This window comes from Lotus japonicus, chromosome 4 (genome assembly GCF_012489685.1).
Source record: "Lotus japonicus ecotype B-129 chromosome 4, LjGifu_v1.2".
In the NCBI taxonomy this organism is placed as follows: Eukaryota; Viridiplantae; Streptophyta; class Magnoliopsida; order Fabales; family Fabaceae; genus Lotus; species Lotus japonicus.
In genome coordinates this window covers 36,739,662-36,754,057 of record NC_080044.1, presented here as the reverse complement: position 1 = coordinate 36,754,057, position 14,396 = coordinate 36,739,662, and the positions used below count along the sequence as shown (strand labels likewise).

The 14,396-nt window shown below is 42.0% G+C and overlaps 1 protein-coding gene across 2 annotated transcripts; it reads right to left on the bottom strand.

Moving 5' to 3' along the window:
- Positions 1-1,712: 1,712 nt before the first annotated feature.
- Positions 1,713-10,454, bottom strand: LOC130710062 (uncharacterized). Of its 2 annotated transcripts, XM_057559214.1 has the most exons (4): positions 9,753-10,454; positions 9,250-9,288; positions 8,324-8,615; positions 1,713-2,169 (listed from the first exon to the last, which is right to left on the bottom strand). In XM_057559214.1, the coding sequence occupies exons 1-4, from the start codon at positions 10,311-10,313 to the stop codon at positions 2,135-2,137; spliced, it is 927 nt and encodes a 308-aa protein (XP_057415197.1). In that variant the 5' UTR covers positions 10,314-10,454; the 3' UTR covers positions 1,713-2,134. The 2 variants fall into 2 exon arrangements, with proteins under 2 accessions (XP_057415197.1, XP_057415198.1); XM_057559215.1 differs by lacking the exon at positions 9,250-9,288 and having other exon boundaries at positions 9,753-10,448.
- Between the last annotated feature and the right edge of the window lie 3,942 nt (positions 10,455-14,396).

Below are 14,396 nucleotides of genomic sequence, written 5' to 3'. Positions count from 1 at the left end.
GCTGTTTGATTTATTGAAGCATTGTTAGAGCCAATAACATGCTAGGATTGTTTATATATATATATATATATATATATATATATATATCAACATATATATCTATGCCCTATATCACATGTTGAGTGTATATCTACTCTATTCCGTGAGTTGACCTTAGCGCCTTGGCTTTGGTTGCATGTCTGTGTTTGGGCGGTCGGCCTGCTGCCAGATGTCGATGGCCGACTGGTTTTCGATGGTCTCTCCCTCGGGGGGGATCAGGTATGAGTTGGTGGACCGTGATGCCCCCACCGCTTGGGTGATCGATGTTGCGGGTCACCGAGCGACGTACCGGGGAAGGGTCATGGAGGACCGGACGGATGAGCGAGGACGCTTGACGAGGAGGAGGAGGAGCTATGAGCTGAGCTGGGAGGGTAGGTTAGGCTAGCGTCATTTTTTGTGTAGAGCTCTGATCGTCTTACTTTTTGGGACAGGGTAGGTTCCCGATGTGTGGCTTTTTGTGTGGTTCTTTTGAGGAGGATCACAGAGAGTCTGTCGGAGTATAGGGGTCTTTTGTTCAGGCCATTTTTGGGTGCCGACTTTCTCTTGGATGACTGTATATTTGATACTTTTGCTTACAGTGCTGGTTTGTATATATTTGCCTGCGGGCACACTACTTTGGAGTCACTGCGAGTGCGCGTGACATGGGAGTGTAGCTGAGGCTGTACATGTGTATATATTTGTATATTGGTTAGTTAGTGTTGAGTTATGTCTTTATTTTCTATCGCTTTATTTTAAAGGAATCAAACGAAAAAAAAAATTACCTGTTTTCCGCGTAAAGTTTATTTTTGGTTACTAAGGTGACACCTGGAAATCGGGGTGTTACAGAATACTACGTTAAGCCCAAGGATTCTAACCCACGCTAAGGTCGTGGTAACTCGCGTTGCCGGTGATACAAACTTCCGACTCCATGTAGATACCGCCAGGTAATGATCGAATATCATCCAAGGGCCTCCATTGATGACCTTTTCACGATCTTCTTTGATATCAAATTTGACCATGTAGAACCCATTGTCAACATCTAGTATGTCAAAATCCCCTGCTAGCCTCCAGGTGGATGCTAATTTCATCTTCATCGTCCTGAACCCAAGTTTCTTGCCAAGCAGACACACCACTAGAGCCTCCCTCCAAGGTGTGCACATCTCCTCCAAGACTGCACTGTCGGTAGTGACTTGAGGCAGTAACCGGTTTCCCTCAACATGGCTGATTACCATTTTTCCTTGGTCAACCAGATCCTTGTATTCACGTCGGGGAGGAGCCTTGGCTCCCCCCATTAGCTTGTCACAGAAGGACATCTTCTCCGTCGAGCCGTCATCTGGTGGTGCCTTGTCTCCCTCTACGTCCATATCTAACAAATGATGCTTTCAAAAAAAAAAAAATCTCGCCAACAAAGTTAGTTTCTGTTAGTCAAGTTAGTATTTAACAGATGTTTGTTATTAATACTGCAATAATAGGGACTAAAATACCTTGTTTTGAAAAAATTAGGGATGTAAACAAAGAGAATGAGTTAATAGGGACTACAATAAAAGAGTCTGTCAAATGTAGGGACTAGAAACGTAATTAAGCCTAGTATAAACTACCAGTACAAGGTGCAAATTAGAAAGGCTCCCAACGTTTATTCCTCTTCCTAATCGGGTTTGGGTTCCAATAGCAAATAGAAACAACAAAGCCACAAATTCTATCTGAGTAAAGAATGTTTTTAATATCTGATATTTATATCTGGCAAAAAATACATATGCCACTAGTTTTCTCATAAAAGTTGTCTATCAAAGTTACATTTAAAAAATACACTGAGAAACACAACAAAACACCTAAATCCAAAGCTAGTGCTATAAATATGAAGTCCAACAAAGACTACCATCTCCATCAGAATCGTCTTCAGGCCACTGGATGAAAGAAACTGAAGAGAAGACATATTGCTGATATGACCCCATTGGATCTTAATGAATTGTACTTTACAAATGCGATGGATTCACTTGAAAAAGGTGTAGTTTTGCTACTAAACAGGTAAACGGTATATCACATAGAAACATGCCGGGATCAGAACGTATGTAGGTCTTGCATTTAAATAGTTTCAAGACTTCAATAATCTAGCATATCATAGTAAACCTTGTTCCTCAAACTCTTTTGCTACTGAAAAAGCAGGACAATAAAGCAAATGTTAGAACATGGTAGTATACAGGATAAACCCAACCTGGAAAGAAAAGGAAGAAGAAAGCAAAGTGAGCAAAAGTATGCAATGTCTCAAGTGCAATTGGAGCAACAGAACCAACATCACCAGATTTTGACGATTTCTACCGAGTTTGCTTAAACATTGCTACGAAAAAGCAAGAGATGCAACTTCCTTAATGGACGACTGTTGCCCGCCGAGTGGCGGGTGCCTAGCCTCTGGATTGGGCCTCAGCCAACGAGGCCCAACCGGCCCATTAGGGGCAGTTACGCTATAAATAGGTAGCAGTTACCAATTGTAAGAGACTTTTTTGGCCCATTTGTTCAATACACTCATGAAATTCAATTACATTCTCTCTCAAACTCTGTCTCTCTAGTGCAATCTCTCTACACACTTGGGGCTACTCCCTCTCTCAATGTTCTGACCCGGAACATTTGGCGCCGTCTGTGGGGATCGGTAAATTTTTGATTCGCAGACCACAAATAATTCATCAACGTGAGGTAGCTGCAATGTGATACCATGACTGAGACGGATTTTGGTTCGGAAAAATGGGTTTCCAGATTGAAATCGGAGGCTGTGGCGGGCAAGAAAGCGCGTAGAGGCAAAGGATTCAGGTCGCAAAAAGCGGATCAGATTTCGAGGGAAGCAGGAGACGACAATGGAGAAGTGAATATACCAGATCGTGAAAGGAGGAATCAGCGAATGGTGTGGAGCAACGCGCATCCGGCGATGGCAGACTGGAGAGCAACACGGTTCAGATCGACAATGAAGAACGTCGATGGAGGTGAAGCTTGTGATTGAAAAAGAATGCAGGAAATGGAGAGCAGATTGGTGATGACGAAGACGAGAACAGAGGTAAGGAATTTGTTCAGAGCTCATGGCAGCACGCAGATATTGGAAGGAAGTTCGAGCCAAACCTTCATCTGCTACTCACAATGGCGCACTCAGTCGTAGCGGTGGAGTAGAAGAGGTGGAAACGCGTGAAGAGCGGAACGAGTCCCAGGACGTTTTATTTTGGCGATTGGAGTTCGGGCAAGCATGCTTTGCTGGGGCGATGGAATTTCGGCGAGCAAGTGTCGCCGGTGTTGAAGGTCGGCGGCGAGCAAGTGTTGCCGGCGTTGAAGTTTGGCGGCGAGGGCAAGCATGCTTTGTTGGGGTGATGGAATTTTGGCGAGCAAGTGTCGCCGGCGTTAGAATTCTGGCGAGCACGTTTTGCTCTAGCGGTGGAAGTTTGGCGAACAAAATGTCCCTATGGTTAAGACTGGCGAGGACTTGTCACTTTTATCCACGAGCGGAATTCATGAACGGAACCAAATGACGAAACACGCACAAGCTGGGCACACGCACAGGGGAATGGCGTCTGATTAACCGTTTCTTTTCATTTTTACTTCGTTGCATTCCATTACAATCTTTGTTGCTTTCTAGCTGTTTGACAAATTGTCTGAATGGTTTTTAACTTCATGTCTCCGTTGAGTTCTGGGCAAGAATAAAGGAGTATGGAGATCGCATAGAATCTGGGAATGAGGTGTCATACATGAGAGGAACAAGATCAAGACGGAGGAGCAGAGGAATTACGCACACCAACGGTTCGACGGAGTCCGTCTAAGAGCAGAATGCACAAAGATCGACTCAAATTCCCTGTTTCGGCTGCAATCTTTACTGGTTTATTCTTTCCAAGTCTTTTATGTCCAGCTCTCACTTGTTTCTTTGATGCGTTTCTGTCGTATTTGTGGTGCACATTAACTGTTTGAGGAAATGCCTGAACGAATCTTCCTTCATGAGCAAGGAGAAACACGCCAGTTCAAGGACTCGAATGGGTGAAGTAGGACACCAATTGTTTGATGAAACACTTCAGCGGAACGTTGCTTCATCGATCATTGCAATCGAGTTAGTCGACTCTGTCATCATGAATCAGGGCAGTATAATTTCCATTCTGCTACTTTGATCTTTTAGTTTTGTCTCTTACTTTCTTTGTTACTTTCTGTTTTATGAAGTGCTTAAGTGGCATTCATTTTACTTTCAATTCATTGCCTAAAAGTTCTAATTTGAGTTATGATCCTCTTGATTTAACTTGTTTTAAACTTCTAATTTCATGGGAATTTAAGCGTGTTGGAGTTCTATGATGGCTGTTTAAAGTTTGTAATTCCCTGCCTAAATGAGGAATGATTTCTGGTTGTGTAATTTATCATGTTTAAATTGAAGTTGAGGTTGTTGGAGTAACTGAGATGTTCACTGTTGCCCTGATTTGCATTCTGTATGAGAAAAAATATTTAAAGAACAGTTAGAAGATTATCCAGGGGTGATTTAGATATGTTAGCTTAATTCTGTCTGACTTGCATAATGCTGCTACTTTAAGAGTTGTAGACTGTAGATTCTGTTTTGCTTTACTAATCAAAGGCATGAGAAGACACTCAATTTATCTTTTCTCAACTGAGTGCTACTTAAGTGAATCTGAAATAGAATGGGAGGATTTTTAATTTCAAGCCAAACTGCAGCATGCTTTATAGGTTTGTTTGTGCATTCTGTCCATTTCCTTGTGCCCTTGCATGTTTTGGAATAAGCTGGTTATATTTACACTCTTGTTCAGACATAAATTAGGCTCACCATATTTATGTAACTTCTGGACCTGCCTTTGTGCTTTAAGTTAATATATTGCGTTATGGATGGTCAGAAAGCATGGTCAATTAATTCACAGGATTGAGTCATGTTTACCTTGGCAAATTGAGCTGTTAAAATCCTGTTTAATTTTTGTCAGAAAAATCAATTATCTAGGGTTCAATATCTGTATTTGTCCTAGCTTCTTAAATTCTTACATCAACCTCTAAGGCCTTTTACATTCTGCTTTAAAAACCCAAAATTTGAATCTAAAAGAGTACATTCATGAGGATTTCTTTGCTGATTAAAGTGTCTAAGGATTTTGAGTTTGAATGTAAGTCGGTCTCCTAATTGAAGGGTCTGATTGCACCCCTTGTTCTGTTTTGGCTTAAGTTACTCGACTTGTAAGCACTGCTCCATAATTTTTAGCAAAAAAAAGACACAACCAGTTTGCTTCTTAATTAAAACACTGTCTCTGCATAATCTGCATGTTACTTGCCTGCTTATCATCAGTTTTTGCAGCAGATAGTATCTTGTGTTTCCTTGTCTTTGCCTGATGATGTTTTCAAATGTTTAATAACAAATGGCAAATAAGTTATTGTGGTCCCCTCTGGCTTAGTTTCATAGATTGTGGCAGATTCTTAATATGCTTTCCTGGTTTAATTAATAAATTTGCACAAGGAAAAATTAGAGGTCTTTTGGTCTTGGTTCTCCTGCATTATATCTTTGCTGATCCTGCTTTGTACAAAGTTGTCCCTGTTCATGGTGCCTTTTGAATAAGATTTCCTTTAGCATCATGGATGACCGTGATGTTTATAAAGTTGCTGCAGGAGTTGAATTAATTTATTCTATTGTCAACCTTCTGATTCTGAGCGCAATATTTATCTATGTATGAAGTTCAGGAAAGGCAGGCGCACATGGTCAATTTACTAGGCGAAGGAGTAACAGTGCAGAGGATGATGTAAAAGGGAATAAGGATGAAGACAAACATGACACTGTAATGAGTTTTTGAGTGAACAAGAAGAATTAGGAGAGGCCTCCTCAAACTACCTTGGCGAGCTCCAATCACAACATGAAATGCAGCACATTGGCTCCACTCTTTGAACTGTACATGATGATTAATATGAATGATGGCCATTGCTATCACTCGCCAAGTTTATGATGAAATCAGGGTATTTGAAGGAATACACCTACGATTGGATTTGCCAATCGATACATGACAGGTTATTTGAAGAGATACACCTACGATTGGATTTGCCAATTGAAAAAGATACTGAATTACGGCGGTTACTAGGTGGGACAAGCTTGATCCCCGAAGGGGCTGGCTGGAACCCTGAGGGCGGCGATTCCACAACGACCTTTGACGTCTGGGAATGACCCCGGAAAGTCCAAAGTAACCGCCGAATCCGTTGACGATGTGTAGGGTAAGTCTCCCCAGAATAAGGGCGAGCACCTCTGACTAGGCAAAAGTCTTGGGCCACCCAAATGGCCATTGGGACCCAAGCGTCCTTAAGAATAGAGGCCGCTTTTCCTCTTTAGGGAAAGTGTTCAAAAGCCTTGGCAGAGATAAACCAAGCATGAAGTCCTAGTCAAATTTTACACACTAAAATCGTTAAACATAATTCAGTTAAATATTTGACGCATGAAATAAATAGCGCAGGAATAAGGTCGGCGAATGAATATGGTGGAAGGCGTGTTATTGTGAATACCGATTGAAGGTTTCATGCCACGTGAGGAGAAGCTGGTCCACACAGACCTAGCCCAATGTCGCCAAACGGGTGGCGACCTACCGCTAAAGGGTGGCGACCCTACGCTAAAAGCGACGAGCAAGCCAAACTAATGTCTTACAAGAAAACTGGTTAAAGCAAGATGGCGATGGCGATGCGGCGAGTGAGGACACTCTTATCTAGCCCTCATGACTCGGACATGAAGTCTGGTGGACTTGTGGACTACGGCGAAAGAGGGAGCATGCATATTGGGCGGGTATTCTCCTGGGAATGATGCGGCGACGACTTCAGCTTGAAGACACACTGCGCTCTCATGCTCCGAGCTCGGTGTCTTGTGGACTTGTGGACTGAACGAGCCCCCTCGCTATATTAGGGAACTCTCCCAGGAAGCAACTTGATCTGTAAAGACGTTACGAGGAGCAGAGGCAAGGAGAAATCGGCGAGTGACCACGTCACTAGGCCATTGAGTTTCTATTCAGCGAGTCACCTCACATGTGGCGGACCACCACGGCTCCTTCATCTTATAGGCGTTTGTACACCATCTTTCTAGTTCCTGCGTCACTTGGCGGGGGTTGGCGGTTGACCTACACGCTTTATATAGGCTTTGTTGATCCCGCCAAGTGGCGTGGCTAGGAGATCTTTTAGGTGGGGAAGCTATTGCAACTAGAAGCTTGGGAATAGTTCCTGCGCGTTGGTCGAAACCGCCAGCCGAGGAACGCCGTACGAAGTGGAGAGTGGCAACGGGCGACCTGCTAGGGGGATCACAAGGGGACGAAGATTGGCAGTCACATTTTGAAGACACACTTTGCTCTCATGCTTCGAGCTCGGTGTCTTGTGGACTAGGCGAGCCCCTAGAGGTGCTACGCCCAGAGGGTTGCCCACCGAGTGGCGGGTACCTAGCCTATGGATGGGGCCTCAGCCAGCGAGGCCCAACCGGCCCATTAGGGGCAGTTACGCTATAAATAGGTAGCAGTTACCAATTGTAAGGGACTTTTTTTGCTCATCTGCTCAATACACTCATGAAATTCAGTTACATTCTCTCCCTAATTCTTTCTCTAGTGCAATCTCTCTACACTCTTGAGGCTACTCTCTCTCTCAATGTTCTGACCCGGAACATGAGAAGCTCATGTAAAATAAGAATTGCTAATACTTGTTGCCTAAATTTTGTGACATTTGAAGAACCATAGCTGAACTAGCCCACCGGAACGTTAATTCCTTCTTCAAATTATTTCTTTTGTAAGAGTAATGCCATTTCACCTCCAAAAATCAATATGACACAAAAATGAAGTGCTCCAGACTTCGTTAATTTTTCTACGAAGTAGAGAAACATATAAAGCTTAACAACAGCTTGAATGCTTGACATTAAAGATCGATCATATATAATTTCTATTTCATGAAAGAATTAAATATGGAATGAACAATATAATCCTTAATTGTTCAACTTGAACACTTCTATAATTTAGCTCAACATCCATTTAGACCAATTTGATTATGGAATAAATAGGGAATTATTCTTGCACTTTCTCATTTTTGGATTCAATATATACCATGGAGGTTAGCACAAAAATTTGGTTGGAAGGAGAAAAGGGAAGAGAAAACAAGAGCTTAGCTAGAGTTGTGATTTAATCAAATTCTGATACCTAAGTTATGCTTCCCTAGTTCCATATACTTACAGCTTAATATGTTCTTCAGACAAAATAGTTTTCAAAGTAGAAGAAGTATGATGAAGCATGTATGCATAATATATAGTAGAATCCGCATCCACGAGAATAACATACGGTAAGGGGAAATTTACCTTTTGAGGAAGGAAGAACCAAAACAACCTGCATGGTCACATTGTTCGGAGGAAGCTGCAAGCGAAGAGGATAAAGTTTTCCATTCAAAGGACTTCGAGTACACACAATAACTCCCTCAAGCCCCGTCTCTTCCTCAAACTTACGAGTTAGTTGCTGAACCCCATTTCCATTGAAGTTCAACGAATATCCCTGCACGTTCTCATCATCCACCTCCCCAGTATCCTCAGCAACATTGTAGTATATAGTTCTCCCCTCCATCTTCGGCGGCGAACCCACACTCGAATCTGTCGACTGCAAACTCAACCAAACAAAATGATCACAAACCAATTCCAATTCCACTCAACAATCAAACTAGCATTGGAAATTTCACTACTTCAAATCAGTCAACGCCAATAGTTTCATTTTCTACAAAACAATTTTCAAAAGTAACATTTCGAAGTAATTAATCTCTAAAATACATAGCATTTACAGCATTGCTCACATCAAAATGGTTACTGAAATAAAGTTCATGAGAGTCTCTCATGATATAATTTTTCAGTCGAATTAGTCCTCTTAAATGTCAAGTGTTTTAAGTACTAGTTTGATAATTAAAAGACTAAAGCACAAATAAAATTATAGAATTTGGCCGACGTCATTTTAGAGAATAAATTAGGCATTTACGGCTATTGATTGACAAATCAATGATTAAAATTGCAACTATATGATTCAGATTGTAATCACATAATTACATGAGGAGCTCGTCTTTTACAGATGCAATAAGGAACACTGTCCAGCTCATGTTTTACTGATATGGGTTAGTTGGCTAATTGGGATGAACAGGGTAATGGAAAGGAAATAGCATGTGGGGTAATATTCTTAATCACTATAAATCATGCCCAGCTCTACATTCTGTGGAAGCTTGTAGAATGCGGTTGTAGATACTTACTTTGTTTTTGTGCTGCAACATCCCCTTATCTGTCTCCTCCTATATTGAGTTGAAGTACCACTTGTAGTTCCATTCAATAAATATATGATTGGCTTATAAAAGAACAAATTACATGAGAATGAGAATGGCAAACAACTGTTTGTTTTTCCGTTGGCTCCCTCTCCAAAGTCCATCCGCACACGTTCAGAGGCCAAAAGGCCAACCGACGTGTGAGGTAGGATTGGGCAAACGCCCAATTTACCATCACCCAACATTTAAACAAAAAATCATTTAAAAAAAACATTTAAACAAACACGTAAGAAGTTCTTTAGATCTCAACCAGGGTAAATTTCGTAATGGTTTTAATTACTTATTTCACTAGATTTGACCGCTGAAAAACATTGAATGTTTAATTAAGAAAATAATTGGCTGCTCTAAACTAACATTCATAGATCGTGCTAATGATTAAAAACCAATCAAGGGCAAGCAGATGAAATTTCAATTTCAAAACCCTATCTATATACCTGTTGCCTGGAGAAGTTGGTTGATTTGAATGAATTAGCAGCAGAAGGGGTACTGGAGTCGAAATCAAGAGAATCAGAGTGAGGAAGAGGCGGAGGAGGAGGCGCGTGAACATGGATCTCCAAGACATCAACATCCCAGAGGATCCAATCCTGTGTGGAGCTCCTATGGGGGATATCGTGAGTAACAGAGTTCCTCCACGGTGGCAATCCACCATTAGCCCTGAGGAAGTTCCCGTAGCGGGTCTTGAGCTTCACCTGAGCACCATCCCGGAGAGGCTCCCACTCGACGGAGGAATCGAGCCTCCGCGGCAAGCTCTGAACCACTTTGCGGCCAGTGACGCCGAGCAGGAGAGGCTGGTTGGACGCCGTGAGATACTTGCCGTAGCAGCTCTTGAGGCGGATGATGTTGTCGTACTCCGGCACGTGCTCCACGATCCACTTGGCGTTCTTGGAGGAGCCGTTCCGGTCTTGGCTCACCGACTCCTCGTCCTCCTCCGCCTGTAGGTACTTGTCGTGGTGGCTGCGCAGCCGCACCGCCTTCGCTCGCTGGAACAACTCCATCTCTCAAACCCCGAGGTTCGGACCAAAGATGAACGATGTGTATGAAAGTGACTTGACTTGGGTTGGTTGAATGTAAGAATAGAGCGACTAATTTGTTGCTTGGGTTGGTTGGTTTACACTGTTTTAATTTCGTTGACGTCTCTAACGAACAATTTTTAGAAGCTTGAGAAATACATTTATGGGAATAATATTTCTGAGAATCTGATTGATGGGAATATCATTCCTGTGTAAGACTTAATTTGTGTTTGGTAGGATTTAGGATTCCCGGTAATATTTTTAAATTTAATTTAATTTAAAAATTCAAAATGATAAAAAAATATTATGGAATTTGTGAGTAGTGAGAAGTTACATTCACTTTCTCATGGGAATGCAAGATTCCCAACCCATTTCACGAGAATCAAATGACGGAAGTTATGGAAGTTCCCGGGAATGTTTTATGTTCGGACATCCAATTTTCAACCTTATAACAAACACAGGAATGTGATTCCCTACCTCCACATTCCCGGGAATGTATTTCCCAACCTTGTACCAAACGCCCCCTTGGATTTGAAGGGTCCTTTTTCGACAATACTCCATCTGTTTTGAATTATTTCTTGTTTAAGGTAAGGCACACATTTTTAGAGCTTATTAATTGATATAATATTTGACTAAAACACGTCTTTATAAAGTTGAGTTATATAAAGAGAGAATGATAATTATTATTTAAGTGATTGGTGAGAATTAAAGATGGTAGGTGGACCGGGCGGGCTTATACAAGCCTACACCCCGCCCGGATTAAGGGATGCTCGCCTAGTGGATAGAAGCTTGACGTGGCGACCACGAGGGCAGTGAATGGTCACACGCCTGAAATGTGGTCCCAAGGTCTATTTTGTCTCACTTGTATTTATTTTATTTGTATTTGTCTTATTTGTATTGGGATTTGAGCATTGGTTGTAAGGCCCAAATCCAGGAATCTTCTAGATAAGGATGACACCCATTATAAAAGGGAGGTCCTTCACTGTACCAAGCACATTTTTGATCATTAGAGATAATTTCCTTATTTTACATCATTCTTACACTTTATGCTCTGCTAGGGTTTATCAAGAACATAGAATATTCTCTTAGTATACCTTAGACCAGAACATTGGCGCCGTCTGTGGCTCTAGCTCAGCGGTTTTTTTTTCCAATGATGTGATAGAGGCAGGCTTCAAGTTCGAGGGAGACGCGTTCCTGTGGTGGACATGCACCACGTCGCCGCGGTGGTGGACGTCACAGCGGTGGTAGGAGTCAATTTCGGGCGATCCAACCTGAACCGGAGGGGGAGCAGGAGGCTTCCTCTGGTGGAGCGGCCTCGTTGGCGGTGCGATCACGTGCCACCTCGAAGCCGGAGATTCCGGTCCAGCACTCAGGTTTGGCGGCAAAGTCAGACCTAGGCCTTAAAAGGCAAGTTTCTACTCCAGATCACATAGATTTGGGTGATCCACAGGTAGAGACACATGTGCAAGCCCAGAATCAGGTAAATGTAGCGAACTCGACAGAGTTGAAGCAAGTGTTGGACACCATCCAGGCAGTTCAATGCCAGAACGAGCATTTGCAAGCTCAAGTTGAATATCTTAATCAGATGAGAGACCTGCGCCGTGGCCAAAGAGTGGATGCGGAGGATGTGGTCGATTTTCAGACTTTCGCGCCCATGGTTGCAGCAGTAGAAGTTGCAGAACACTTGCAAACTTTAACGTTGGACATGTATTCAGGCGACTCGGATCCAACTGATCATTTGCGGTACTTCAACACCAAAATGGTCATTGGCGGGGCAACTGATGCAGTGAAGTGCAGATTATTACCTTCCACGTTCAAAGGTGTGGCGATGACATGGTTCATCAAGCAGCCTCCATATTCTATTTGTAACTTCACCGACTTGTCCACAAAATTTTTAATTCAATTTTCTCTCAATCAAAATTAAAAGGCGACCCCAGCTGACTCGTCCACATTCGTCAGCAGCAGGGCGAGCGAATTAAAACTTACATGGCACGATTTAGTAGAGTTTCGGTTCAATTGGAAGACGCCAGTCCCGAGGTATGTGGCAGCCTTCAAAAATGGGCTCCAGTGTGGCTCATTAAACAAAGATCTAACCAGAAGGCCCGTCAAAAATGGGCTCCGGTGTGGCTCATTAAACAAGTATTTATTAGACGGAGTTTGACACAGTATGATGAGGACAAGGACAAGGACAAGGGTCATGGAGCACTAAAAGGACTTGGAGGACCAATGACAAGGGCTAGAGCTAAAAAGGCCAAAGAGACTCTTCAGCAAGTAGTGGCAACCATTCTTGAAGACAAAGTGGTAGAAGAGATGGAACCAAAAATCATGATGATCATTCAGGCCCAAGAAGAAGAGCCAGCCCACGCATAGGGGCTGCCATGTGATGCTTTGTTTTATTTTATTTCAATAAAGATGCAAATGACCAATTGAATAAGTTGGATCCAAATGCATTATGTTGCTGAATTTTATTTTAGTGTGTTTAATCCACTTCAAGTGGTGTGTGTGTGCATGGGGCGCATGAAGGGCTTAAAGGGAGGGACCCATTCCTTTCTTAAAACTCTTTGAATGTGTTTGAATTTGAATAAGTTCTGAATGGAGGAGTTACATCAGCAAAGTCAAAGGATTGAAGAGCTTTCAAAGGCAAGAATGGAGTTACAAAGACAACGAAATTAAGTGCATAAAGAGCATTGAATGCTATGTTCCCTGGTCAGAATAACAGTCAAGAAAGGGAGTTACATGAAGCAATCAGCCACTAAATACACGTTCAGGGCTGAAGCATATCACTATCTTCCTCTTTTAATTTGTAACTCCTAGCCTAGGATTCTTCTAGAGAAATTACACCTCATCATTTTTTTGTAACTAGGCTGAATTTCCTTCTTCTTTATAAGGACCACTCCTTCAATGTAATAGACAGATTATGAATGAATAAGATTATTTTTTCTGAGTTAGTTCAGTTTGTTGAGAGTGATTCTCATATCCCTTGAGTGATTCAAGACCCTGACTTATCAAAGGTTTGCCACCACCTTTGTGTGACGTCTGCACTTCCATATCCATAAAGTTCCATTCCAATTCTGTCCATCTTTTCCTTGCACGAAATTCTTCTTTGTTTTCCCCTTCGAACTCTGATTTCTCAAGTCCTAAAATCACCCTAGACGATCCATCAAGCCCTTGCATCAACTTGGGGCATATCATTTGGTAATCAGAGCTCCGGTTCTAGGATTTTGGTTTCTTTTCTTATCTGGAATTCTGGTTAGCAACTCTTTGTCATTTCTTGTTACCTTGATTTTAGTTTTTGTTTCTTTTGGCTGAACCATTGCAAAAGTTAAGCCTTGTTAATTGTTCAGAATCAAAAACAAATTACAAAATGAAAATTCAAAAAAAAAACGAAAATTCAAAAAAAAAATGGCTGAATGGTTCTTGTTTAATTAGCCAAATTCAATTGTTCAAGGTAATTTTGTTGCTAGCATTCCAATTTATTTTCTTCTTTCTGTTTGTTCTTGAATTCTTCTTTAGTCTCTAAATATTTGGAGTCCTTTCCATTTCTGTGGTGATTTGTCTTGTCTTCTTTTGTTTCATATTCTAAAGTCTATTCTAATCTGTGTGACTCTACACAAATTTGGTGGCATAATTCTTTGTGTGTCTTAACTTTGATTTACTCAAGAGATTGTGAGAATTTTTGAGTGGAAAAAGGCAAGAGTGCACATCATAGAAAAGCCAATTTGAGGGAAACACGAGAGAAGTGAGGTAAACACTAACATTTGTTTGTTCTTGAATCTTTTCATTTGTCAAAGATGTCAGGAGAAGAGGAGGAGCAACCAGCAGTGCGACTCTCGACCATCGAAATGCGGGCTCTTACACAACATCTGGAAAACTTAATGAGGAGGCAAACTGAAGAGATCCACGAAAGGCTGGATCAAATGGAGAACCGGAACAATAGTGACAGTGAAGGCGGGAGGCCACGACGAATTCATGAAAATCCTAGACCTGCTCGGATTGAAGGAGTCAAATTCCAAATTCCTCCTTTTAAGGGAAAGAGTGATCCAGAGGCATACTTGGAGTGGGAACTCA

Excerpts from the sequence above, each read along its gene's own strand:
- LOC130710062 (XM_057559214.1), bottom strand. The coding sequence starts at position 10,313 with ATGGAGTTGTTCCAGCGAGCGAAGGCGGTGCGGCTGCGCAGCCACCAC. Across the intron at positions 9,289-9,752 it reads CCAACTTCTCCAGGCAACAG|GAGGAGACAGATAAGGGGAT; the intron begins GTATATAGATAG and ends AACTCAATATAG. Across the intron at positions 2,170-8,323 it reads GGTTCTTCCTTCCTCAAAAG|TAGCAAAAGAGTTTGAGGAA; the intron begins GTAAATTTCCCC and ends CTGCTTTTTCAG.